Raw genomic sequence first — 27,969 nt, 5'->3', positions numbered from 1 at the left:
TTTGTTTCTATTTAACTTACATTTATAGCATTGCCTTTCATTTAATTTTTAATTAGTTTACGCATTTATTATGACAGAAAAAAAAATAAAACACCTTATAAACAATTTTTTAATTAAACAGTTTCTTTTTTATGCCTAGATTTTTATAAGACATAAAAGTTTATCTGTCCTCTCTGTACTAACTTCATCAATTTATCTTCATGGAAGAAAATTCAGAGACAGTGTACAGATAAAAACTACATGACAATAGTATTATTAATCCAACCGCAGATTGCAACACAAACAAACATTCACAAAAGAATCAAAAAATTGCACCTAACACAAACCACTCATCAATGGAATCTTGTCTAACATACATGAGTAACAACCTTCTAGATAGAACAACCTTGTCTCATATTCACTCTCTTGTTCAGCATAACTAACTTTCACATCAATTGTATTGTACCCTTCTTGAAGTCACTCGATTTGCTGAGCCAGAATCCTGAGCATAACCCCCACAATTCCAGTAGCTACCAACACTGCCTATGATGGCAATTTCATCTCTTGGTGATTTTCTTGGTGAACAAGAAGCTGAAAACTGTTTAATCTCTTCAACTGATAATGTATTTGAGCCATGTGAGCTAACAGGTGTAGTTTCTGATGAACCTAACCAGTTTGAAAGGCTAGCATCAACTGCGATTTCCCGGTTCAACTTCTTCGGTGATTCTGAATCAGCACCAAATGCAGCTCGGGATTCTTGATTCAAAACCAAATTCTCCTTCTGAGACACCAATGCTGGTGCTCTTTTAGCCTTAACTGCTTTCCATTGAGTGAGGTTCTCCACAGGGTTCAGCACAGAATGAACATACACACTCCTATCTCGAACATTACGGTTCAACCCAATAGACTTCACTGGGATTGGACTTTCCACCTCTGCAACAACCCCTTCATTATCACCATTTCTTGACCTTGAGTACACTGTTCCATCTTCAAAGTCTTCCCCCACTTCATCATATTCTTCTCCCATGTCACTATCATCCTCGTCCTCATCTTCATCCTCATCAGTGAGATCACTATCCCAATACTCCATTGCTGCATCTTCATCATCAATACATGTGCAATTATGGTACCTATGGTTTGTTGGGTAAGACCCGGTTGAAGTAACCGAACTTTCTTCAGAATTTGTTTCAACTGAAGGTCTTTTCTCTTCAGTCTTCTCTGGTTGGAAATCAACAACTTCTTCTGGCTCGTACGTTTTCACATTGACATCAAAAGTCACTTTCTTTTTAGGGCTCGCGTTTAGCTTCTGCAGAGGTTTAGTCCTACATCCCAAACCCATTTATCTAAATCACAAACCTCAACTCCAAAACCAAACATGCTTTCATGTGAACAAAAGCAGAACATTTTCAAACTCAATTAGTCAATTACTTACTGTATTTCTTCTGATGTAGTGCTAAGTACCACCCATTGCGAGTATTCCGGCACAGAACACACCTTTGGTCGCTCCGACCCGTCTTTAGCATTCCGCTGCAACAACATTGAAAAAACTCAATGAGGTTACAGAAACCTTCATCTATTAAGCTTGTTAGACCAAAGAATAAAAAAACAAAACCCACATACATTATTCAAAAACTAGAATCAAAATTTAAAGTCTATCAATCTCCATAACACGCATAATCCTTTCATGCAAATCTTTATTACACATAACACCCAAATAAAATATTCATCTGATTGAATAATAACACTAGAATCAGGACCTGAAGTCTTAATTTTGCCTTTAAAAAAGGCCAAAAATAGGAGGTGCAAGTATAAAACTTAACAAAAAAAAGCCTTTTCCGAACAGTTTCTGAAGAACCAAACAAAAGGGTAACTAAATTAGATAAAAAAGATAGAAGCCTGAAGAAGAGAAGGTGAAGGGTTAGTTGTTACATGGTGATGGTGAGCCTTGCGCCTGGGTTTGGTGGTTGTGGAGGAACCGAAGCAATGAAGAAAGCAACCCATTGTGACAACAGATCTGTGTTTTTGCTTTCTGAGGTTCACAACAACAATGCTAAGGCAAAGGTTCTGGTCTTCATGTCATGCCACCTTCCTCGGTCCACAGACAAACGCAGAGGGAGTCGACAGCGTAACGCTCTCTCAATAAATATGTAGTAATAATAATTTGTAATTTGTTTTATTTGTTTATTATCAAAAAGAAAAAGTGGGAAGTGACCGTTGTGATGACAGGCTGTAATGTTTTAAGTACCACATCGAATGCAGATTTGTTTTGTTGTTTTGTGTGAAAATGCATCAGATACACAGAAGTTGATCGTTTGGCTCAAGGATGTTGGAAAGTGAAAAAAGGTAGTAATGGTATTTATGATTAATAAGTCAATTTTTTTTTCATTCTCGGGAATTTATTAGTTGATATTGTACTAGCGTTGGATTGTATTTAATTTATTATACTCAATCATAAAAGACACTAACTTATTAAAACAAATCATGTAGCAATGAAATATCTTTGTAAAAATTAAAAATAATAGTTGTGGTTGTGTTCATAATATTACATTTATGGTAAAACAACTAGTTATTCTTGAAATATGTTTCCTATTAGTTCGTGTTTGACCATTGCTTGCGTCATTATGGGATTAATAAAATGTAATTAAATTCAGTTAATTGATCTCTTTGATATATATCAATTTATTTATTAATGAGAAGGAGATGAGTGCCTCTTAAAAAATAAATAATTTGAGTATATATATATATGATTATCAATATATTTTGAAATATTAAGTATAATTATTGTAAAATAAATATTGCACTTTATTGTAAGTGATATAGTTTTGATTTTTTTTTATTCTTTATGATTAATGATAAAGTATAAAAATAAAACCCTAATTTCCATTTTAAATATTTTAAAATTAAACTTTTTGGGGTGAGAGAGGCTCGAACTCTCGACCTCAGGATAACTCGAAGCTATGAGACCTACGCGCTAGCCAACTGCGCCACCACCCCTTTTGTGAAGTTATAAGATTTCATTTTATAAATATATGAAAATAGTATGTGGTGGATAAAAAGTTTTAGTTTTCAAAGTTGGGCTTACAGACCAAATTCATCTCACATTTTAGGTTTGTTGGAGGGATGCGACTAAATTTTGTTTTACACCGCTATTATTACTAACTGCAACCATACTAATAACCTAAAAGACTGAAATTTCTTTTTTCTTTTCATTGTGACACATTACCATTTCTCAATTCTGCTGCCGCCATTGCAGAGGAAGCAGAGAAAATGCATTGTGAAGAAAAACCTTATTTTAAAATGTATTTCATGTGTTACAGAAAATTAATTTTAAAAAAATTATTCCAATTTTTTTTAAACAACTCGTTCTGTAACGCATGAAATAAAAATGCATTCCAGAATTTATTCTATAAAATTTGTGCCAAAAATTCATTTCAGAGTGCATTCCTATGGTTTCGGAAAGCTTGTTGAAAAAAATTATTGTCTTTTATTAAAGATATGTTCTAGCAATTTTCAAAAGCTTACTTTTCGATCATAGATAAAAAATACAGCAGAGGACCGGTACAAACTTACAGAAAATCCAAATTTATTATTAATACATATATATTTATTATCGTAATCCGTGATTAACATTATTAGGAATCTATATATATATAATATGTATAGATTAATATTATTCTTCAATGACCAAGTCGTCTACACATAACATTTATACAAAAAAATAAAAATAGTCATAATCCTAATAAAAAAGTTAATTAAAAATGATTATAATCATTAACCCATGTGAATAGTAATCATTAGTCAAACTATAACAATTGGTCATGGCATGTTTTAATTTTTTTTTAAAACTAGTTAAATAACGAAATATTATATATATATATATATATATATATATATATATATATATATATATATATATCCAAAATTGGTTGTATAATCGGGTATAATTAAAATTAGTCATATAAATTATTAAATTATTAGTTAATCAATTTTGACTAAACGGCATTAGTAGAAACAAAGGTGTGATAGTGTCGGTTATTTTTATTAAATTTAGTTTTTTTAACTTATTAAGCATAATTTAATATATTTTATAATAATCTTTATTATTATGCATGGAATATGTTATTTACAACATAAAAATAATAAAAGTAATGTACAATATTATTAAAAATTTAATATAACCAATTTAAAAGTTGTAACTACTATGCTGTTTCTCTAAAATATCTGAGTTGTTTTCTTTTTTAACTTATCAATTTTACTAAAACTATATTATATAACAAACAGTTATAATATGGCATCTTTAGTATGATCCTAAACATATAACAGAGAATTATTTTTGCTATAATACTTCTAACAAGATGCAGCTGCAATATGACATCTTTAGCCTTTCTTTATTTGTATATATTTTTCTTTAATAAAAAAAATATGAACAAGTAGTGTTGAGTTGATCTTGAACTCCAGACTATTATACATCTTAATATTAGATATAATGAACCCTCTAATGATATTTTATTTTATTTAATCATTTTTAACTATGCATGCTTTTAGCCTTTGACGCCATGTACATGGATGTATCCACAAAGAATAAATGCTTTCGGAATTTCAATTTTCTTATTTTAGTCTCTCTCGTTATTTCTCTATAATACAACTCGTTAAATTAACTTTTGAAAGAAAAAAAAAACTAATTGTTTTATAAATGGGAACGACCTACCTAAATTAAGAAGGATTAAATATGTTTTTATCCCTTAAGTTTCAGTGAATTTTAGAATTGGTCTCTCTTCAAAATTTTATACAAATTTAGTCATTTATCTTTAGAAATGCGTGAATTTAGTTCTTCTTACAAAATTTTATTAAGTTTATTTGACATTTTAAACACATTTTATGATAATATTTGAGTTAACATTGAAGCAAAAATGTATCAAACGGTGTAAATAACTCAAATACTATTATGAAATGCGTTTGAAACGTCAGATAAATTTAACAAAAATTGGTTAAAAGAACTATTAAATTGATAAAAAAATTTAAAAGAGAGTAATTCTAAATTTCATTGGAACTTGGAACAAAAATATATTTATTCCAGTTAAGAAAGAAACAAATATTAATAACTAATGACGGAAAGAGGACAAAATTAACATATCAAATGTTTCTTTGGTTAAAATTTTAATGATAGTTGATTTATTTGACTTTTTTGTATGATTAGTTCATATAATTCAAAGTGCATGACAAAAAGAACCCAACAAAATATGTCTTTTATATCTTGAATTTCTTTGTTTGTTCTAAGCAATTGTATGGTATATGATTTCAGGCTGAGCAAATAAAAATTGTAATAAAATTTAATTATTCCATCTTAACTATATAAAATGGTGTTCTTGAAAAGCTAAAAAGTTAACATCATTCTAGAGATGATGGCAGTGGAAGAAGAAAAAGGGTTTGCAAGTAGTGGAAGAGAGAAGGACTACACCAAAGATGGCACATTAGACCTCAAAGGTAAACCAGTTTTAAGATCAAATACTGGAAGATGGAGAGCTTGTTCCTTCATTGTAGGTAAATGCAACCATTGGGACCTTAAAGTTGCCATTTTTAATTTAGCTTTCTTTAATTTTAGACCCTTTATGTACTCATTCATTTAATTTACCAAAATATTAGATTAATTAAAAAAAGAAATTCTAAATAAGTCTTTAAAAGCATTACTCTTTCATTAAAGTCTGTAAACCTATTAACTTAGTGTTATTTTAATGTTTAAATATATGTAATAACATTGATAACAAGTCGCACGTTTTTTTAAATTAATATAATTGATGGGTTTCATTTTCCAAGACTATTTTTAAGAAAATTAGTATTATATATTAATTTTTTCCACACCCAAAATAAACATGACAATGTTATTATAGAATGACTATATATATTAAAAATGTTAAATATGTTTTTAACTGGAATGACTATATATTAAAAATGTTAAATATGTTTTTAATTTTTAAAATTTAATTTGAAATTGAAATTTATTTATGAAATTTTGGTATATTTTAGTTTTTAAAACTAAATTATGAAATTTTTAATCTAATTATGTTAAAATAATTTATGTGTTAAATATGTTTTTAATTGATCTTAAATTATATATGTTAAATGGTGTAAATAATTATATACTATCATAAAATATAATCAACAAAATTTAATTTAAATGGATTAAAAAATTTATATCAATTTACTTTTAAAATATATGCACTAAATATATCAAAGTTTTAAATAAAAACAAATTTCAATTTTGAATTAAAGATTTATAAACCTATTTAACCCTGTTAAAAATACACTTCAATCTTTAATATTTGTGTTTAAAAGAGACATTCTTCTTCAGAGTTTTTTTGTACAAATAGTTTTAGGATCATGAAAGGAAAAGAAAAGAAAATGAAGTTTCTCTTTGAAATAGAAACTAAATACTTGAACCGATGATAATGCAAAGAGAAGTGAACGAGTTTTGACTATGTTTGATAAACAATTGTAGGGTACGAAATGATTGAAAGAATGGCATACTATGGGATAGCATCAAACCTAGTGTTGTACCTCACGAAGAAGCTTCATGAAGGCACTGTCAAATCTTCAAACCACGTTACCAACTGGGCTGGTGCAGTTTGGATCATGCCAGCTGCAGGAGCTTACATAGCCGATGCCTTTCTTGGCCGATATTGGACCTTCGTTATATCATCAGCCATTTACCTTCTGGTATATATAAATTGTTCGTATGAGTGTAAAGATAAAAATCTATAAATTCGTTGAATTTTTTTATTGATAGTAATATCAATCCTTTACTGTGAGTTAAACTCAGATACTCATGTCTTGTATGTTTTTTCGATAATCCTCTCTTGAAAAACTCATTTGTGTATGACAGATAACTGAGTTTTAGATTATATATGAAATGGAGAATGTATGGACTATAATGGTTTTAATCCATGTTATAACTATAACATATGTTGCATTTAAACATTATAAACGGAACATGGTCTTGTATTTTTGGTTGCAGGGGATGTGTTTGTTGACTCTAGCAGTGTCACTACCAGGATTGAGACCACCAGCATGTGCTCCAGGCATTGCAGACCAAGATTGTCCACAAGCATCCTCATTGCAAGTGGGGATTTTCTTCTTTGCCTTGTACATCATTGCAGCAGGCACAGGGGGGACCAAGCCCAACATTTCTACAATGGGAGCAGACCAATTTGACGAGTTTGAACCAAAAGAGAGGTCCCAAAAGCTTTCCTTCTACAACTGGTGGGTGTTCAATATTCTAATTGGAACCATTTCAGCCCAAACTCTCTTGGTTTACATACAAGACAGAGTTGGTTTTGGCCTTGGTTATGGCATCCCAACCATTGCTCTAGCCGTTTCAATATTCATGTTTCTGCTAGGAACTCCTCTTTATAGGCATAGATTACCCTCTGGCAGCCCTTTAACCAGAATGCTCCAGGTACTTCTCTCTGCAGTGAGGAAATGGAAGGTACATGTTCCACATGATTTGAATGAACTACATGAGCTCAGTGTCGAAGAGTGTTATGCAAGTAAAGGAAGAACAAGAATTCAACACAGTTCTTCATTAAGGCAAGTAATCAAATTCCTCTTCAAATTGTATAATATCTCTTGTTTGAGTTGAACAGCTCAAGAATATTGTAACTTGACAAATGTGTGCAGATTCCTAGACAAAGCTGCAGTGAAGACAGGCGAAACATCACCATGGATGCTTTGTACTGTGACTCAAATTGAGGAAGCCAAGCAAATGATGAAAATGGTTCCTATTTTGATCACTACGTGCATTCCAAGCACCATAATAGCTCAAACCACCACACTCTTCATCAGACAAGGCACCACACTAGACAGGAGAATCGGACCTCATTTTGAAATCCCTCCAGCATGTCTTATAGCTTTTGTGAACATCTTCATGCTGATAAGCGTTGTGATCTATGACCGTCTTTTCGTTCCTGCAATCCGGCACTACACCAAGAACCCCAGAGGGATCTCCTTGCTGCAGAGACTTGGAATTGGACTTGTGCTACATGTTATCATTATGCTCACTGCATGCTTTGTTGAGAGGAAGAGACTTAGTGTGGCCAGAGAAAAGAACCTTTTAGGCCAGCTTGATAAAATTCCTCTAACCATTTTCATCCTCCTCCCTCAGTTTGCTTTGACAGGAATTGCTGACACCTTTGTTGATGTTGCCAAGTTGGAGTTCTTCTATGATCAAGCACCAGAAGCCATGAAAAGTTTGGGAACCTCGTATTTCACAACCACCTTGAGCATTGGAAATTTTCTTAACAGTTTTCTGCTTTCAACTGTCGCTGATCTCACCCACAGACATGGTCACAAGAGTTGGATTTTGGATAATCTAAATGCCTCCCGTTTAGATTATTACTATGCATTCTTGGCTCTTCTTAGTGCTATCAACTTCTTTTGCTTTGTGGCTGTTGCCAAATTGTACGTCTATAATGGTGATGAAACACAAATCAACAAGGATTTGGATATGAACCCTGATTCACCTCAGGACAATACTGAAATAAGCCAAAGTTCCACAACCAGATAACTGAAGGAATAAGGTGAAGAAACAAAGTGCGTGGTAGACTAGCATTTGTTATCTATCAATTACTTTCATGAATGGAACAAGCACAAAGACAAATTCTTGAATATTTTGATACTAATCATCTATGAGAGAAGGAGGAGAATGATAACTATCTATCTAAAGTCTTATATTATAACAAAAAGGAAAATGATTTTTTGACTATTAAATTTTGACAACTTTCTCTTACAACCTTAGGTGGCATCTTCTAAATGGTTTTCTATTTCTCCATTTTCTCATTCTCAATATTCCAAAACAACTTAAAAAATAACACATCATATGTTGTAAAAGAAATTGTCAAAATTTATTAGTCAAAATATCATTGTCCTAAGAAAAATTATTCTTAGTAACATAATCTTGGGTCACAAAAATTTGTACCAAACTGACAAGTCTTATAAGGTTCGTATCCATCAGATGTGACTCCCTTTTATCTGTTTATATCATGTCCTTGCTTATTTAACATTTCTGTTGATCGTTTTGTTAGTTTGCATGTAGAAAACTATATATCCGACAAATTTTCCTTTTAATCATCGAAAAAAATAACTATTTTAAGAACCCTGCCGTCAAACTTGTCTCCTTTTTTTTCTTGAATTTGTGACAGACTAAAAACAATCACACGGTTTTCCTGTATGAGAACATAATATTTATACCCTCATACAGATATATCTTATTTGATTATTACTAATAAACCTATAATCTGACATATATATATCTGGATGTATTTGCACAAAGAAAGTGCTTTCGGCACCTAAATTTTTCTCAGTGTAGTTTCAAAGTCAAGTTGATAATAGGAATGGTTCTCAGGAAATAAGAAGAAGCATAAGGCAGAGACACATAAGACGTAATAATGCAATTGATTAGTGACTGAAAGGGAAGAAAGCATATAAATAAATTCAGTGAGAGCCACTTTAATGAACAGAATTTTTTTGATGACATATGTAGCTCGTGGCTTTTGTGGCATGTCAATATCACGTTTACTTCTAAGATTTAACTGTAGCTAGATCGATAATTCAAAGGTGGAAAAAAAAAATCATTACAAAAGAAAGATAAGGAAAGTGTGTAAGTAAGCGACAGTGAGTACAAACCAAATAGATGTTGATTCTTTTTTTTGGACTTAAGATTTCTTTGTTAGTTAGCTCATGCAATTGGACAGTGTATAAAAGTTGGTTGAGAAAGCTAAACTTCTAAAATCAGATTCCCCGCCTCTGCTATATAAAAGGCTCGCGAGAGAGGCTAAAAAACTTCCACACAGAGACTGAGGTGAAGTTCAAACTCATGGCAATGATAGAAGAAAAAGGCCCTGCAAATGGGAACGAAGATTACACTCAAGATGGCACAGTAGACCTGAAGGGTAGACCCGTTTTGAGAACAGAGACGGGAAAATGGAAAGCTTGTTCCTTTATAGTTGGTAAATGATGACTTAACATCTGAATTCCTCTCCTTTTTATGATGAATTGTTATCACTTTTGAACATGGGATATTCGTGGTTTTTATTTACAGGGTATGAAGTGTTTGAGAGAATGGCTTTCTACGGGATACAATCAAACCTAGTGATATATCTAACAAGGAAGCTCCATGAGGGCACTGTGAAATCTTCGAACGACGTTAGCAACTGGGTTGGTTCAGTGTGGATGATGCCACTTGCAGGAGCTTACATAGCAGATGCTTTTCTTGGCAGATATAAAACTTTTATAATTGCCTCGTGCATTTACGTTGCGGTATGATACGTGACATTTACCTTACCTGTGACTGTAACATAGTAAACAAGAAGAGTAAGAGTTGATAAACAACATTGGATAAACAACGTGGTTTTGCATACATTATTATGATTATGTTGACCTGTTTTTCCATGTTTTGTTTGGCTATAGGGAATGTGTCTGTTGACACTGGCAGTTTCACTACCAGCACTGAGGCCACCACAGTGTGATGAAGGCGAGAATTGCCCAGAGGCATCGTCATTGCAATATGGTATTTTCTTCTTGGCCCTTTATATCATTGCAATAGGCACAGGAGGGACGAAGCCTAACATTTCGACCATGGGAGCAGACCAATTTGATGAGTTTGAACCCAAAGAGAGAAGCTATAAACTCTCCTTCTTCAATTGGTGGTTCTTTAGCATTTTCTTTGGCACCCTTTTCGCCAACACTTTCTTGGTTTTCATACAAGAACGTGTGGGTTGGACCATTGGATATGGCCTTCCCACCCTTGGCCTTGCTGTTTCAGTGTTGGTGTTTCTGGTAGGAACTCCATTTTACAGACACAAATTGCCATCAGGTAGCCCAATAACAAGGATGCTTCAGGTCTATGTTGCTGCTGTGAAAAAGTGGAAGCTACGTGTCCCAGATGATCCAAAGGAGCTACATGAACTGAGCATTGAGCAGTATGCAAGTGGTGGGAGAAACAGAATTGATCGGAGCTCTTCATTGAGGTTAAAAAACTTATCTTTTTACCCTTTCAAATAAAACCATGTTACGTGAATCATTTGAACAATTCTTCCCGTTCTGTGGTTGCAGTTTTCTTGACAAAGCCTCTATAAAGAATGGTCAAACATCACCATGGAGGCTCTGTACTGTGACACAAGTAGAAGAAACCAAGCAAATGACAAAACTGATTCCTGTTTTGCTGACAACGATTATCCCAAGCACCTTGATAGTTCAAGCGAGCACACTCTTCGTCAAACAAGGCACCACTCTAGACAGAAGAATGGGACCCCATTTTCATATTCCCCCGGCATGCCTCAATGCGTTTGTAACTATCGCAATGCTGATAACCGTTGTTCTCTACGACCGTGTTTTTGTTCCTGCGATTCGCCGCTACACAAAGAACCCAAGAGGGATCACAATGCTGCAGAGACTAGGCATAGGACTGGTGCTACATTGCATCATAATGGTGATTGCATGCTTTATTGAAAGAAAGAGACTCAGGGTGGCGAGAGAAAACCACCTCTTTAGCGCGAAAGATACGATTCCTCTCACTATTTTCATTCTCCTCCCTCAGTATGCTTTGGGAGGAGTTGCTGATAACTTCGTGGAAGTAGCGAAGATGGAGTTATTCTATGATCAAGCACCAGATGGCATGAAAAGTCTCGCAACATCATATTTCACTACCACTTTGGGTATTGGAAGCTTTCTCAGCAGTTTTCTTCTGTCAACTGTTGCTGATATCACAAAGAGAAATGGTCATGGGGGTTGGATTTTGGACAATCTAAACATCTCTCGTTTAGATTACTATTATGCATTCATGGCCGTACTCAGCTTCCTCAACTTGCTCTGCTTTTTGGTTGTTGCCAAGTTCTTTGTCTATAATGTCGATGTAACACAAACTAAACCGGGCTTTGAGATGAACTCTGCATCGTCACAGCCACAGAACAATACTGGAGTAAACCAAAGCACTCCTCAAGCAGATGGCAAATCGTAGGAAAAACACCAACCTTTTAGGTATACAAAGGTTGCTTTAGATTTAATCATTCAAATCTATCTTCTCGTGACTCTTTCTTTCACTTAGCCTTGCCTTGCTACTTAAACCCGCTTAGTTAAAGTGAAAACAGAGTTATTTGAGTGTTGTCTTGCCTTTCAAGCTCTTCAAATGTCTTTTTTCTTGAGTCTCAATGCAACCGCCAACATTAAGCAACCATCTAAAATATTTTTTACTAAGTATTTTTTTTGACAAAATTACTGAATAGAATTTTTTTTTTATTGTTTCATGGAAGTTAAAAAAATAAAGTAATAAAGTTTTAAGATTTTTTTTATCAAAAATGGTTATATGTCAAAGTTTGTTAAACAAAACTTTATCAAAAAGTATATTTCCTTTTTTATTACTTTACAAAGTATATTTGATATTTTTTTTCTCAATTTTTTACCAAGTAGTAAGATGACAAAATTATATATTACCATCTAGTTTTGAAGTGCTTAAAAGTTGTTTGTATGTATGAGATCACTTGGATGAATTATTGAAGCATATCATAAACAAGCAAGCTAAATGCAGAGATTTTTGTTACTGGAGCAACTACAATGATATAAAAAATAAACAAAATCCATATTCGATTTTCTCCGTTTTTTTCATAAGATTGAACAAAAAGCATGTGGGAATGCATTTATTAAAATGTTTATATTGAAGAGTAATTACTAAATAGAGTAACTACTTAATAGAATATTTTTTTATTTTTTTATGAAAGTTACAAAAATAAAGTAATAAAGGTTTAGGATTTTTTTTTTTACCAAAAAATAGTTGTTTGTCAAAGTTTATCAAACTAAACTTTATCAAAATATCATTTTTTTCCATAAAACTATTGAAGCACTAATGATCAAGCACATACAAATGCATAACAAATTTATATTGAGAAGATTACAAGAACCTTAAAGTTGAAATAAGAAGATACATAAAGAGCAAGTAATAACATACCATATTCGAAGAGGACGAAACAAAATCACATTTTGCAAGATATTAAGAGTTTGAGAACTTAATAAATATATAAGTGATTTTTTTTATTAAAAAGTTAAAATTTATATAAATGGACTCCTTTAAGAAACAAAAAACATTTTTACCCATTTTTCTTTGTGAGTTCTCCTCTTTTATCTTCTCTTCTCTTTTCTTGTGTCTGCTCCTCCTAGAATTTAATCCTTCCTCATCTTTTTGAAGATAGAAGCACAAGTAAGATTTTTGCAACAAACCATACAATATGTTCTTAGCAATTTATACATATAAGTAAGTGCAATTTGCCCCTTTTGTTAGGAGTCGGTTCTGATTTTTAATACATGCAAAATTTTTGGGTTTGCATGTGATTTTTTAATGTTCTAGATGAATCCTCATTCTTTAATAGTCATGAAATCTCAATCTAATTTTCAGTAGGGTTTTGTTGTATATAGGGCAAGCTTGGGTAGTGTGTGGGTGTTTGAGGAAGTTAGTAGGCTCCTTCCTTGAGGTAAGAGAAGCTAATCATTTATTTAACATTGATTTAAATGAATAATAGTTAATTTATTCTTGAAATGTTCGATCTCTGTTTTGAAAATAAATTTGGGGTTTATGAGTTTTGATTGTGTTTTAATATGGGTATCGAAAGATTGACATATGGGATTTAAAATATGGTAAATTGTGGGTGATTGTGAGAAAAAAAAATTGTTAATGTTATATGTGAATCTGTGATGACTTTTAGTGAGAAAAAGTTGTTATGCAGAATTGAGAAGGAGTTTTTGATGATGAGAAAGGATTTGTATGGTTCAAATGTGGGCTATGGTGTTTCTAATGCTTGAAGTTGATTCTGTGAAACTTTATACTAAAGAGTTGTATTTCATAGGAGTGATTTGTGTGTATGTAATGTACATACATATATTTGAGTGAATGGTATCTTGTAACAGCAAGTGATAGTCTTAAGATTTGGAATTGTTTTATAACTAGTTTAGTGGATATCATTGGGCGCCCTAACCCTATCGTTGGACGTTGTTGAATAAATTTTAGGAAGAATCATCTCTATCTTACTCTTGTTAGCCAGAATTTGTTTGCGTTTGAACTTTTATTGAGTGATTAAAAGTTAGATTTTTCTTGAAGTAGTGATGTGGGTTGAGTCCAAGTAGTTATTTTCATAGGAAAGTACTACTGCTCAAGGTGTCAAAGTGTATTGAACGAGACTTTGGGAGGTGAAACTATCCTAACTCAACTAGTATCTTATTCACATAGATTATGATAACTAGGTAGTGTGAATCGAAAGAAGTTTCACATAACAGACGATATGATATGAAAGAAGATTATATTTAGAAAATTAGTGAGGTTAACCTCATTATAATTTAGTGAGGGACATTGGTCTTAGGCAATAGAACATCATTAGAAAATTGAGATTAAGCTTAACAACTGCAAAATTTTACCAATCAATTCAATACACTAGCCTTTAGGAAGGTTGTGTCAATAGTTATGTACATATAAATAAATATAGTACATATTTTTTTATTATAGTTAAAGATGATGAAAAATTTGTAAATGAGAATAAATGTGTAATTTTCTTTGTTTTGCTTTATTACGTGTTTAGTATCACAACATTGGAGAAATAAATCACTAAATGTGGTGTAGCCAAAAATAAAAATTTAACCAAATGAGATTCATATGGATAAAGCCCATTAATTTTTTATAAAAAGCAATAAAAATTTTATCCTATAATTTTATGAATTATGCAAATAAAAAAACTCATATATTTATTGCTATAAATTTATTATTTCAATCAAATAAAAATACAATAATTTCTTCTAATTACAATACATAGAAAAGACTTATTTAATAGAATAATAATATATTTATTAAGAATTATAGAGCAGAAGATACTATTATTATATCATACCTTTTTACAGTGTGATTTATTCCTTTCCTATACTCCTTTTAAATGCATTAACATTGTGGTAAATTTTGGAGCTGGATCAGGGCCTTCAAAACTAAGTAGTCTTAGTTTAATTAGAAGTGTTTCCAAACTTTTGAGATAAATGTATCTAGATAAAAACTTCATCTTTTAAAAAACTTTAAATTCATATGACAATTGGTTTGTAATAATCCTAACTTACACATTTAAATTATATATACACACCAATGTTAAGTATATACTATGAGACTTATAACATGTTAAGTATATACCACGAGACTTGTATCAAGTTAAGTATAACAATCTACAGGTAGTAAAATTGAATGGTTGTTACATACTTATAACATGTTAAATGTAACTATCAACTCGATTTTTTCTTTTTGAACTGATTCCCTTCTAAATTAGTTCAGGTCATCATATTAAAAGCATAATTTAAACTGATTTTGCACAAGACTACTTAAAAGACTGCTTGTATTCATCTCGACTTTGAGAGAACCCGTTAATTGTAAAAATGAACATGCAAAAGCATAGAGAACCAAGTTGAGGAATAACTAGTTAACCCTAAATACCCGAAACAATCTAACTACCTGATGCCCAATACAATCAATTCAAACTATACATGATCATTCTTTTGGCAGTGAACTCCCTATCAAGTGAGAAACAAACTATTAGCTACCCAATACAATTTAGTTAACAAAAGGCTGCAAGTTACATGCAGCAATTGATTCAAGAATCCAAGTGTGACCAATCACTTGTAAAGTATTGGCAGCTAAATCCTCTGCGTCGTTCAGTCTTTGCCAGAGAATTGATACTTCTTCCCCCAGCTTGCATCCTTGTGGGGGATCAAGGTTGTAAACAACAAGCAACTTTGGAGAATTCACTTTGCATTCTTGTCTTTGTGCTACCAATTCTTCCTTGCTTCTCAAAACAGCACCTCCACCCACTTCAATTAATTCTTCAAGATCTTCCTTATAAGTTGACACATAATCCCCAGAAAAATAAAACTTTAAGTCGCTGAATAGCTTTGGCTCCTGTCATCACAACAATTAGAGTATTAGTATTAGAACTTGAGAGATTTAGCAAGTAATTTAACAACAAATTCCAACGGTTTTTAGAAACCTCAAAACAGCAAGAAATATAAATGTCGAAAGTCAACAAGTCACAACTAAGCTAAACATAACATGTAACCTTAACATCCATCTAGATGCTTCCGTTGTTGAAAAGGAAAATAAGAGGCATTCTACAAGTTATTTGATATTACAATCTTTGACAGTGCAAGAAAAACAATCCATGCCCTTACATTTTACATGTACATATGATGCAATTAGAATACTTACATTGGCCAAGGCCTTAAGTCTGCCAGCTCTTGGGCCACCTTGACACCCTTGGTTGTCGACACTAATTTCATATGGTTCTTCTTCTACAGGATTCTTCTCTTCCATGCATGCTTTTATCCCTACAGAGCAAAATACATGGTATCCACATGACTAGAAAAATTACAAATAAGCATTAAAAAAATGTTCATCAGGCACATACGAAAAGTATGTATGACAAATATACACGGTTTAAATTTATAACATGCTGATGCATAGGTAGAAGTTTAAATTTCAAGCACAAACACAAATATCCCATGTTAGCAGACCAACTCCTGTAGGTGGTGGCTAGGTGCCGAAGACATGAAATAAATAAGATTAGTAAGATTAAATCATTCTAAACACTCTCCAGTCCAATTTTCATTCAACTACAACACAACCCTAGGTCCCTAGAGCCAGGATCCTCACAAGAGCCCTAAGATTACCAAACTTACAAAGAAGATGTTATATTAGTTACTAACCAGATTTAACACCACTTTGTGGTATTTGAAGATTTTCATGAGGTAAAAAAATGAATGGCTTGTTACCGCTATCAAATGTATAATTCAGATCAAGAGCAACTTTTACTTTAGGAGTCAATTAATAATATACAAGGGGACATCAATGTGAGTATAAAACATATTGATTTTGTTCTCATGTCTGTAAAAGAACAGGTCATCTTCCAAACTACAACACTCAAATTGAAGCCACCAAATACCAACATTTGTCCAGAATTATAATCAAAGAGAATATCAACTCAAATAAGCAAGATTGAAATAAAAGCTTAAACTTACAATCCAATTTTAGTACCCATCGTCCATTTAGAATGGCCATGAGAACTTTCAATGTCCTGGAGCATGCTCCATTAGCATCAGTTGATGCTATTACATGTGTAACATTTGAGGTCCAGAACTTCGTCACAGTTGCACCAACCTTGCTTGCATAATTGAGCAAAAGTACCTGCACCATCAATAAAGGAAAGAAAGTTCATATACCAATCTATTAAATCATGATACACAAAGCACAGAATGATGCAATATGCTCCTCAACAAGAAAAAACACAATACAAGTCTTTCTATTGATATCAGATTGTTCAACATGTCAAAAGATACGGTATCCATTATTCACATTTTGCAATCTTGTAGAGGCCCCAATAAAGAAAAACATTAAAAATACGTAGATAACAAATAAACTCAATCACAGCAAGTAGACAACTTGCATACTAACCTTTTCCTCGTTTGATAAAGCAGATCCACAGAAAACCATATTTTTACCATCATCCTGTGAAACTTCAAGAGTATTTGAGTGGTGCGGTGGCCTGTGTACAGGAGTTACTCAGTAATAGTATCTAGTCTTGATGAGAAATTACAAATATTCATAAGGGTATTATGACAAACAAAAGCAGCAGTTATATATAACCCAAAATCCACTATGTAGTAAATGGTTGAGTATGACATTTGAGCACTATATTAATTATGAAAAATTGTCTAGTTTAGATTACAACCGTAGCATGCATTGTACATTAATCTTTGGTTCAAACTGTTAACATCAAAGGTTGAAAGTTAAACAAACAAAACAATTTGAAACCCTGAAAAATTCATCACAGCATAGGAAGAAAAAACAATGTAAGATGCTCAAAATAACTCATGACAAGGAAGAAAGCATACAATTGAGGCAAATTGGGATGCTTCCGAACTGCCTGCTTCTTAGACCTGGATTTCTCACATGGAAATTTGACGTTTGAATGGAGAGGGCAGAGCAAAAGAAAATCCTCCTGGACCAGTGAATGTCCCCAAGAAGTTTAGAGAAATGCAAAGAATCACAGGTACATTTTATGTAAATTCTATAATAATAGCTTTAAAATGGAAAGGAGCTTACATGATCCCAACGACAAGTTGAGATGTCAAGTGCACAAGGAACATGATAAGTTCTTCTGCATGATTTGACATAGCAGCCAAGAGCAGCTCCCTTCAGATTACATTTACTGCATTTAAGTTTTGCTCCCCTTGCCAATTCTGCCTTGAGATTCTTAACCACTTCACCAACAAAGTACACTTGTGGTGCCCTGGATTTCAAAAGTTTACATCACATCTATCAGAAAAATGCAAAAAGAAAGGCAAAAGATACTAAAAATGCAACCTGGTTGAAATGTAAATGGTTTTGAACAAAACACGGTCAAGCAAGATTCAGTGCTGTTTCTAGGTGGCTCCACAAATCAAACAATCGAAATATAGACTAGAATGCTTTAATAATGAACAATGCATAGAAGTATCAAGTTAGAATACCAGTCAATGCAAACTCTATGCACAGGTATAACATTTGGCTTCGTTGCTGCATCTCCAGTAACTAAGTTTCCATTAGCATAATGCAGCATTGGTCCAGTAGCCTACAAAAATTCACCATAAAGACCAAGAAATAGTTTCAGCCATTTGTCCATAAGCATATGCAGCATGAGCATAACAGTTTTCAAGGAAAAGAGAATTAAAAAAGCAATGTGTAGGATTGGTGCATGCAAATATTACCTCAGAGGTTTTGGAAGATTGGCAAAACGAACAAGTACTTCCAGTTGGAGAAAAGTCATTTGAAGTATCTGCTGGCAATTGTGCACCAGGGACCTTTCCAGATTTAAGGCCAAGAATTTTATGTCTCTTGGGATCCCTTTCAAGACCCTCAGTTTCAGAGGCTGAACTTTCTGACCTTAATTGTCCCATTTTCTCATTCAAATTTCCATTTCCTGTACTAGCTCTCTTTAAGGACGAGTTTCCCAGTCTATCAGGAGGTAGTTGCTGAAATTAAGAGTTTGAAAATGAGAAACCAAGTTGATAAAGGATTGGACATCCAGAAGATTTAACTGTGTATTGACAGGTAACCATAAACAAGAGTGTGTTTTTCTTACATGCTCACTGTCTTGATCACTGCAGTCATTATCTGAACCTTTGGTATCACAAAAAAGAGGGCTATCTGGGGCTGATTGTGTCACTTGATTCACATCCATTTCCACATGGGAAGATTGCATCACATTAGGCTTCCCTCTCCCATGAGAGAACTCAAGTTCTTCAGCTTTGTCATGCCCTGCAATCTTGGATTTGTGATTCTTGACAACCCCAACCTTGTTCAAATTAGGCAAATTCATAGGAAGCTTGCGAGCTTGTATGCTGCTAGAAGTTGAATTAAGAACTGCCTGGCATGGCTCCAAAACCCTCTCGTCACCTACATCAACAATTTTAAATATATATAAATTCAGCATCAAACAAGGCATAATTTCTTTTCTCAATCAATTGGAAAAGCTCTCCAAAAGTAAAATGAACTCACCAGAAGAATGTTTATGAAACAAACTTGGACAAAAGGTGGCCTCCAAGCTTTTGTATATTGCTACCACATTTTCCACAAAAGGCACATGCCTTACATCTGCCTCCCACAACCATCACATCAAAAATATAAGTATAGATATCAATAAAAAACATTGGAAACATATGTTGCAAAGACAAGTAAGAGGAAATCATCAAAATTTTATCCTTCAAATTTCACACTCTCTAAAATTATCTTAAAAGATAAATAAAGTATATAAGTATCCTTGAACTAATTTATATATCTATCAATTTAGTCCATGTATTAACATACTTTACTGATCACCAAGGACTGATTTGAAGGATTTTCCCACGCTTGAAAAACTATTCAGTATCATTTCTAATACTACAGGGTTTACATACACAACTTGATCAGTTTCAGAACTGTAGTACTTGTCTAGGAGTGAAATTGATAACCAAATTGAAAGAAAAAAAGAAAACAACAAAACACACCCCGGTACTTGATCATGCAGCACACATGCATGCGAAACTTAGCAACAAATTACCTGTTTGAGCATACTTTGCATTACAAACAGCACATTCAGAACCAGCGCCAGCTGCTGCGCAATCAGCTAAGCATGAACTACCAAATATTTAAATCATCGTCATTAGTGAATAAAGCCATGCAACAAACAAAATGACCGGCATATACAACACAACAAAGAGAAAGAAGTAACGAACTCGCAGAAAAGGTGGTTGCATGGAAGTAACACCGGTCTCTTGAATAAACTCAAACTGTAAGATCCAGCGCCGCCACATGCAAAAACAAAAACAGCAGCAAATCCATTAATCAAATTAACTACTAAAGATACCAACAGTAGTTTAAATTAGCTAAAGTAGCAGCACAAACAGGAAATTAATTTAAATTTAAATTATACAATAAAATGAAACAAAGTAAAATAAAAATCTGCAGCTGCAAAGATTCAAAGATTAAAAGAGGTTTGGAGAGAGAAAAATTCACTAACCAGAGAGCGCACTTGAGTTCAAGAGCGAGTTTCTGGAAGTGAAGCATCCATGGATTGAGAAGTTTGGTTTTTCCGGCGCTAGGTTTTGTGGAATCGTCCATTTTGTTTTTATTTGAAAATAAAAAAGGGGAGAGATGAGAAGAAAGAAGGTCGCGTGGAAGAGTATTGAAGTGAGATTAGAGATTTTATTTAGTTTTCATGGGAGGCGGTCTTTTCAGAAATGATGTATGAGATGAAACGTGGACGTCTGAGATTTGTTGACTGGGCGGCGATAGATTTCATTGGCGCCTCTCAAGATGACGTTTTCATTTGAAGCCCGCGCCTCTTTTCTTTTTCGCTCTTTACTTTCTTTCAAGTTTTCATTTTTGCCTTTCCACTACATGCAATTCCCGCTGCCCCTCATCTTTTGAGATGATGATTTTGATGTATACAACTTGTTTATATACATGACATGCGTTTAAATTAAATATAAATAAATGTAATTAATTACACTTTATTTATGTGAAAAAAAGTTTATGTCAATTATACATTATCGCTGACATTTGTGTTCTTTGGAAAAACTTAATATACACAATAAATTAAGGGTGTACTTTACTCAAATTTCACAACTTAATTCGATTCAAATTTGTTGAGATGAGTTGAGTATCTAATTTTTCTTTTTTAAATAGATTGAATATGAAAACAAGTAGTATCATATCATATATCATATGTTCATAAATGAACAGAAAATTATAAATTGAAATTTTATTAGAATTACACGTCTGTCTAGACAGAAGTTAACCAAGTAGAGTGACATTTTTTTTTCCTTGTGGAATTCAATTCGTGTTTTACATAGATTGAGAAAGTATGATAAGAATGTGTGCTGTCTACATCAAACTTTTAAAGTTAGAATAGATATTATATAAAAATCTTAGTTAGTCATAATTAATGTTTTTTTTTTATGGGCAACGTTGGTATTTTTCTTTAACATCTCTTTGATAAATTGATTTGAGTGTTTGTCAAATAAATTTGATCAAGACAGTTTTCCTAATGAATCTTTGTAATGGCTTAATTGCAACTTGCATTGATTCAACTTTATCTTGTGACACTTTCTCAATTAATTTATTTAGAGAATTTGTATAAAAAAAACAAATATTATGGATTCTATCATTAGGTCAATTTAATATCAATTCCATTATTTAATATGTGATGTGGCATTGTTGTACACCTAGTATTCTTTTCCCGAAACATACAAAAAAAAAATAATGACTTTAAAAAGTACAGATTTGTGGCAGGTGTGTCACTGGTTCTAACGGTATGTAAACATAGATGCAGGGTTTTAGTTAAAAGAACTAACACACCCAACAGACAAACATACATAAGAATCACAATGAACAAGTACATAAGTTTAGATCTTGTTGTAAGTGTAAGTTCTATCACCGAATTGTGACCACCATGCCCATGACTTTGTACTTATGTTTTATCAATGTTGTGTGTTTGTTGAATTCACAATCCTCGCATGCAGTTTTACAATAAGTATGATTCTTTTTATTGATTTTTGTACCTTATGAGAAAATTGAAATTAATAAATAATTTGATCTTTATGTTTTCTTTAACACAAATTTTAATATATCATTCGAATAACCGTGATGTCAGCGTAATAAAAATAATTTTTCTTTTCAAAATAATTTAAATGAGTCTTTTCTAAAAAATAAGACCATCGAGTAAAAAATAAACATAAAAACAAACACAAATCAAGACTTAAATATATAAACTAAAATAACAATTAAGAAAAACTTATTAATATTATCTGATATCTTACAACTTAAACTATCTTCATCAAGTTGTGATAATAGTTGAAAAAAATAAAATCATAAAAAAAAAAAAATATATATATATATATATATATATATATATATATAACGCCAGTACATATATATAATTAAAATGTGAAAAAAAAAATCACTAATTACATTTAATTCTAATAAACTTAGTCATTAACGTAAAAATTATTTTAGCTTAAAGCTAAGATGACTTTGAGTCAAATACATTGTGATTTAAGTGTGAAGTTGCGTAAGAGAGGAGAACCACACTAGAAAAAAAATTCATAAGGTAAGAGGAAAGCTAATTTCATGGACAAACTTTCATGTTTACTGAGTGAAATTATAAACTATGATATAAAGGGTGACCACAATAATATATGTGTTAAATTGAGAATCTTGCATGAAATGTTGGACTTTGTCCAATAGTGTTAGTAGTGGTGATAATTTTATGAAGGAAAATGGTACAGTGACTACCCAATTTGATTACCCAAGTTACTACCTTACGTGGAATATAATATTTCATTTTTTTTAATTGAAACAAATGGAGTGGCACATGAGTGGTGGAAATCTGAAATTAAGTTACCCTTTCACATGTTGCCTTCAATTAACAGCCCTCCCGTGAAATTGAAAAAAGAGGGAAAAAGTGAAACTGCAGAAACTTCGCAGGCAGTGTTTCGGCTTCCATACCAACTGTTTTCTTCTCCATCGCTCCACTGCACCTCTGAACTGCCACACCCCTTCGAAGTCCACCGCAGGCACGAAGTCCACCATCTGTTTCGAAAATCCACCAGCACGACGAAGTCCACCGTCCTTGCGAAGACCACCGTGCCTGCGAAGTCCCCCGTCCCTGCGAGGTCCCCCGTCCGTGCGCAGTCTAAGGAACATTGTCAAGGCAAATAAAATAACAACACATAAAAAAATATTTTCTTCACTTGTACAAGTGGTTGAATTTGATACACTTTTCTCATTTTTTCTGTTTAATAGGTTTTCAAATATGACATTAGCCCTCCAACTGAAGAAGAAGTAAAGGCTTCTTTGCTTGTAGTGCGACTTAACTATGTTCCGAAAAAAATTGTCGATCAAAATATGGAGACAAATGTGCAATCTGATTTAAACGTAAATCAAAACATAAATATGGATCATGATGTGGGGGCAAATGTCGACACCAACAACCCACCACTTGTGTCGGTCAATGTGGACGAAATACTACAAATGATGGTTCCTCCCTCAACTCAAAGTCCTTCTTATGAACTTGGGGAGACCTCTAAGGATGAATCATCTGCCTTGGATAATATTTCACTTAGTTAGCTCAAAACTATTTGATGCCTTTTATTTTCATGCTATTTAAATTTTGATTACGCATTGAATGTTGTTGTTTGTACTTTGAACTATCAAAAAATATTTGGTTAAAGAAATGTAGTAATTGTTTGTTATTTTTGTTATTATGCAGACCTCTTTATTCACCTAAGCAACATTCACTGATAAAATCGAACTCCATATGATATTTCTGCACACTCTGACTGAATAATCTGTTGACCCCTGATGTATTATCTGGTGACCTGCCCATAATATTTTGCACAAAAAAATGAATTGGGGTCTGTTGTATGGGCAGCAAAATTGTTCCTCACTTACAGTGACAAGAATGAGCCTCAAAGCATGTGTGCAGACTATGTTGAACCTAATAAATATTGGTGCGACAAAATTGGTCCACATAATTCACCACACATAAATTAAGTCTGCACGAAATATCTGGTGACCACACAATTGATAACTGGTGACCTTCCCTGAACTTTTTGCACAACTTATTCACCCCTGCTATGTTACAAGGATGTCCACAACTAAAACCTTAAGGATGTCAGGGAATACCTCAATCACAATTAGAGTACGTATATACACTCCTAATACAAAAACCTGAGGAATAATTAGCCCACAAGTGCTTGAGCACACAAAACCTAACATTGACTGAATAATCTATTGACCCCTGATGTATTATCTGGTGACCTGCCCATAACATTTTGCACAAAAAAATGAATTGGGGTTTGTTGTATGGGCAGTAAAATTGTTCCTCACTTACAGTGACAAGAATGAGCCTCAAAGCATGTGTGCAAACTATGTTGAACCTAATAAATATTGGTGCGACAAAATTGGTCAACATAATTCACCACACATAAATTAGGTCTGCACGAAATATCTGGTGACCACACAATTGATAACTGGTGACCTTCCCTGAACGTTTTGCACAACTTATTCTCCCCTGCTATGTTGAAAAGATGTCCACAACTAAAACCTTAAGGATGTCAGGGAATACCTCAATCACAATTAGAGTAGGTATATACACTCCTAATACAAAAAGCTTAGGAATAATTAGCCCACAAGTGCTTGAGCACACACAACCTAACATTGAGTGAATAATCTGTTGACCCCTGATGTATTATCTGGTGACCTGCCCATAACATTTTGCACAAAAAAATGAATTGGGGTCTGTTGTATAAGCAGCAAAATTGTTCCCCATTTACAGTGAAGAGAATGACCCTCAAAGCTTGTGTGCAGGCTATGTTGAACCTAATAAATATTGGTGCCACAAAATTGGTCCACATAATTCACCACATATAAATTAAGTCTACACGAAATATCTGGTGACCACACAATTGATAACCGGTGACCTTTCCTGAACTTTTTACACAACTTATTCACCCCTGCTATGTTGCAAGGATGTCCACAACTAAAACCTTAAGGCTGTCAGGGAATACCTCAATCACAATTACAGTAGGTATATACACTCCTAATACAAAAAGGTCAGGAATAATTAGCCCACAAGTGCTTGAGCACACACAATCTAACATTGACTGAATAATATGTTGACCCCTGATGTATTAGCTGGTGACCTGTCCATAACATTTTGCACAAAAAAATGAATTGGGGTCTGCTGTTTGGGTTCCATTGCAAAAAATTATAAAATACAATATGTTGTATTCACTTCAATATTATTTTACAAACCAAAATATGTATCCTAAACAAAACGGTTGAATATCAGTAACAAGTCTTCACTAACAATTTCAACAAAGTTGTATGAAATACAATTGTTTCACAACTACCATATGTAAATGTGAATTTAACATAATCCTAGCTGAACTCTTAATAACACAAAACAACATTCATCTAAATCAACTATTGACTGCGTTTCCTCCTGCTATATGTTGCAAAAGGAGTTCTTAATGAAATACTCTTGAAACGCTTCCTTGGATCATCCCTGCGTCTTACATACATATTGCTTTGTTGTATTTCCTTGTCATCCTGATATAGACCATTTTCTTCTTTCTCAAGTTGATCCGTTGATGTCTCAACAAAATTACCTTCATCAATATCCCCAGATTTATGTTGAGCAATCTCACTGAATTTTTCTTCACCTATGTCAGCAACACTAGATTCATCCCATTGATAATAATTATCTTCAACCTCATCATGGCCTTGCTTCTTCCTGTCAATCATATTTGCTTTCAACTCATAAAGTTCTTTTTGAATTTCACCCAACATTTGTTCTTGACGTTAAATAACTTCCATTAGCTCATCTTTTCTGCCACCCTTACTTCCACGTCCAAATTTCTCAAAACCTTCTTTCACAAAGGTATTGCTGAGCTCATTTGCAGAGACAGCAACATCTGAAACAACCTGCAAGAAATTCAAAAAAACTCTCAACAAGGTGGAAACAACCACGACGTCAATGGTTTGGGGAAAACAAAAAAAATCATACCTTGAACCAAATGGAAGAATACCCTGCAAATGGAGAACACTGTGATGTTAAAAACCCCCTTTCACTGGAAAACCCTAAACACTTACCATACACACAACAACACAAAGAAGTTACCTTTCCGTGTTTCGGGGCGGTGGATTTTCGAAGCAGACCACCAAAACGGTGGACTGCGCACGGACGGGGAACCTCGCAAGGACGGGGGACTTCGCAGGCACGGTGGTCTTCGTAAAGACGGTGGACTTCGTCGTGCTGGTGGATTTTCTAAACGAACGGTGGACTTCGTACCTGTGCGGTGGACTTCGAAGAGGTGCGGTAGTGCAGAGGTGCAGTGGAGCGGTGGAGAAGAAAACTGTTGGTATGGAAGCCGAAACACTGTCTGCGAAGTTTCTGCAGTTTCACTTTTTCCCTCTTTTTTCAATTTCACGGGATGGCTATTAATTTACGGCAACCCGTGAAAGGGTAACTTAATTCCAGATTTCCATCACTCACGTGCCACTCCATTTGTTTCAATTAAAAAAAATGAAATATTATATTCCACGTAAGGTAGTAACTTGGGTAGTCAAATTGGGTAGTCACTGTACCATTTTCCTTTTATGAACAGATAAAGTATGGAAAATTGAGGAAATGTGATTGATTTGATACGTGGAAGAATAAATTTTGATAATATGAAATTTATTGAAATGGAGAGAATAGTTGTGACTGAAAAATGTTACTAATATGAGATTGAATGAATGAGTTTGTTTTTGGTGATTTTATTACTTATATTTGAAAGATAAAAATGTTTTGGATGTTGTATTTGGATTTTTTAAATATGTTTGACTGATAAATCAATTAGAGATATACTTACACTCTTAATTTTTAATTTATGTGGGATGAGAAGATAAAAGATAGTTGAGTGCTTTGATTTATGGTGCCCAAATACATATACGTAGACGGAGATACGACAAAATTAAAAAAATATAGGACACGGACATAGTGATATGGATGATGTAAGTCTTTCAATCATTGTACATAGTTATATGATATATTTATCTATTTACTTATATCAGATCAATTTTATGTTTAGGTATTTGTCTAGTGTCACTGAAACTATGGAACTGAATGATGTATATGGGTTTGTAGACCCCTAACTCACTCATGAAGGCAACAAGTTTGATGACATTCAATCGTATGTGACTGGATGCTTTCAACGTGGAAAATAAGTTTATTTTGTCCCTTATAGGGTAAGTCATTCTTGTTAACTTATGAATATAATCTATCATTTTAATGCATAACAATAAATTTATTTTCTTTTCAGACATCATTGGCAATTACTTATGGTTTCCCTAAGGGAGAACCTTGCTGTGTGTGGTTTTGCTTTTTGCATCGCCCTCCCCCCAACCATCTTAGACAAGTGATAGATTGGTAAGAAACCTAATATCAATCTTATAAAAATGACATGTTATATAAAAGTATCCTAACTTATTCCCTTTATCATAGTTCAATTATTGGACATAACATGTTGTCAGGGAGATCAACAGCTAAGGCAAAATGTCTTGCATGGTGTTCCCTCCAGGTTTGATATTTCTATCCATATATTTATAATTGTTTGATTTGATTTTCTTCATTAATTGATTTTAATGTTGTTGATATAATGTAGTGTAATAGACAAATCGACTCATATGAGTGCGGTTACTATATAATGCAATGGATGACAACAATTGTGCGTGCTCGTATTACAACTAATTGGGAAACGGTAATATATTTTTGAATTAAAACAATTACTTTGCAATATTCTAAAGTTTGGTATACTAAATTTGTCTTTCTATATACTAACTTAATGTCTTATTTTGCAGACATT

The 27,969-nt window shown here is 33.2% G+C and overlaps 4 protein-coding genes, 1 long non-coding RNA gene, 1 other non-coding gene and 1 pseudogene across 6 annotated transcripts; 4 read left to right on the top strand and 3 right to left on the bottom strand.

Annotated features, from left to right (window-relative positions):
* Positions 1-224: 224 nt before the first annotated feature.
* LOC114173845 (eisosome protein) lies at positions 225-2,118 on the bottom strand. The gene is made up of 3 exons (XM_028058496.2): positions 1,909-2,118; positions 1,412-1,506; positions 225-1,301 (listed from the first exon to the last, which is right to left on the bottom strand). The coding sequence occupies exons 1-3, from the start codon at positions 1,978-1,980 to the stop codon at positions 431-433; spliced, it is 1,038 nt and encodes a 345-aa protein (XP_027914297.1). The 5' UTR covers positions 1,981-2,118; the 3' UTR covers positions 225-430.
* Positions 2,119-2,889: 771 nt separating this feature from the next.
* On the bottom strand, positions 2,890-2,973 carry TRNAM-CAU (transfer RNA methionine (anticodon CAU)). The gene is given in 2 exon segments: positions 2,890-2,925; positions 2,936-2,973. It is a non-coding gene; the product is annotated as a tRNA-Met (tRNA).
* A 2,405-nt stretch (positions 2,974-5,378) lies between these two features.
* On the top strand, positions 5,379-7,628 carry LOC114164847 (protein NRT1/ PTR FAMILY 5.2-like). Its single transcript, XM_085667116.1, has 3 exons — positions 5,379-5,520; positions 6,476-6,693; positions 6,992-7,628. Exons 1-3 carry the CDS (start codon positions 5,379-5,381, stop codon positions 7,613-7,615), a joined length of 984 nt encoding a protein of 327 aa, XP_085523242.1. The 3' UTR covers positions 7,616-7,628.
* A 71-nt stretch (positions 7,629-7,699) lies between these two features.
* On the top strand, positions 7,700-8,687 carry LOC146888976 (protein NRT1/ PTR FAMILY 5.2 pseudogene; annotated as a pseudogene).
* A 1,130-nt stretch (positions 8,688-9,817) lies between these two features.
* LOC114165136 (protein NRT1/ PTR FAMILY 5.2-like) lies at positions 9,818-12,123 on the top strand. Its single transcript, XM_028049804.2, has 4 exons — positions 9,818-9,980; positions 10,073-10,290; positions 10,441-11,000; positions 11,086-12,123. The coding sequence occupies exons 1-4, from the start codon at positions 9,848-9,850 to the stop codon at positions 11,987-11,989; spliced, it is 1,815 nt and encodes a 604-aa protein (XP_027905605.1). The 5' UTR covers positions 9,818-9,847; the 3' UTR covers positions 11,990-12,123.
* A 1,015-nt stretch (positions 12,124-13,138) lies between these two features.
* On the top strand, positions 13,139-13,998 carry LOC114189770 (uncharacterized). The gene is made up of 3 exons (XR_003605733.2): positions 13,139-13,276; positions 13,438-13,493; positions 13,746-13,998. It is a non-coding gene; the product is annotated as an uncharacterized LOC114189770 (long non-coding RNA).
* A 1,368-nt stretch (positions 13,999-15,366) lies between these two features.
* BARD1 (breast cancer associated RING 1) lies at positions 15,367-20,852 on the bottom strand. The gene is made up of 13 exons (XM_028075445.2): positions 20,577-20,852; positions 20,293-20,346; positions 20,118-20,194; positions 19,577-19,672; positions 19,161-19,474; positions 18,787-19,050; positions 18,550-18,650; positions 18,143-18,329; positions 17,932-18,038; positions 17,492-17,582; positions 17,059-17,224; positions 16,250-16,368; positions 15,367-15,943 (listed from the first exon to the last, which is right to left on the bottom strand). Exons 1-13 carry the CDS (start codon positions 20,675-20,677, stop codon positions 15,599-15,601), a joined length of 2,022 nt encoding a protein of 673 aa, XP_027931246.2. The 5' UTR covers positions 20,678-20,852; the 3' UTR covers positions 15,367-15,598.
* Between the last annotated feature and the right edge of the window lie 7,117 nt (positions 20,853-27,969).

Source organism: Vigna unguiculata, chromosome 1, assembly GCF_037176805.1.
Source record: "Vigna unguiculata cultivar grain cowpea cultivar isolate G323 ecotype 2 chromosome 1, ASM3717680v1, whole genome shotgun sequence".
In the NCBI taxonomy this organism is placed as follows: Eukaryota; Viridiplantae; Streptophyta; class Magnoliopsida; order Fabales; family Fabaceae; genus Vigna; species Vigna unguiculata.
This window is presented reverse-complemented; position numbering and strand designations above follow the sequence as displayed.

Bases quoted from the DNA above. Each gene is read 5' to 3' on its own strand.
- LOC114173845 (XM_028058496.2), bottom strand. From the start codon at position 1,980: ATGGGTTGCTTTCTTCATTGCTTCGGTTCCTCCACAACCACCAAACCC. The intron at 1,507-1,908 runs GTAACAACTAAC...ATGTTGTTGCAG, and splicing joins GCAAGGCTCACCATCACCAT to CGGAATGCTAAAGACGGGTC. The intron at 1,302-1,411 runs GTAAGTAATTGA...TTTGGGATGTAG, and splicing joins ACTACATCAGAAGAAATACA to GACTAAACCTCTGCAGAAGC.
- LOC114164847 (XM_085667116.1), top strand. From the start codon at position 5,379: ATGATGGCAGTGGAAGAAGAAAAAGGGTTTGCAAGTAGTGGAAGAGAG. The intron at 5,521-6,475 runs GTAAATGCAACC...AAACAATTGTAG, and splicing joins AGCTTGTTCCTTCATTGTAG to GGTACGAAATGATTGAAAGA. The intron at 6,694-6,991 runs GTATATATAAAT...TTTTGGTTGCAG, and splicing joins CATCAGCCATTTACCTTCTG to GGGATGTGTTTGTTGACTCT.
- LOC114165136 (XM_028049804.2), top strand. From the start codon at position 9,848: ATGGCAATGATAGAAGAAAAAGGCCCTGCAAATGGGAACGAAGATTAC. The intron at 9,981-10,072 runs GTAAATGATGAC...TTTTATTTACAG, and splicing joins AGCTTGTTCCTTTATAGTTG to GGTATGAAGTGTTTGAGAGA. The intron at 10,291-10,440 runs GTATGATACGTG...GTTTGGCTATAG, and splicing joins CCTCGTGCATTTACGTTGCG to GGAATGTGTCTGTTGACACT.
- BARD1 (XM_028075445.2), bottom strand. From the start codon at position 20,677: ATGGACGATTCCACAAAACCTAGCGCCGGAAAAACCAAACTTCTCAAT. The intron at 20,347-20,576 runs GTTAGTGAATTT...TGGATCTTACAG, and splicing joins GAACTCAAGTGCGCTCTCTG to TTTGAGTTTATTCAAGAGAC. The intron at 17,583-17,931 runs GTATGCTTTCTT...TCCTGTACACAG, and splicing joins CATCCCAATTTGCCTCAATT to GCCACCGCACCACTCAAATA.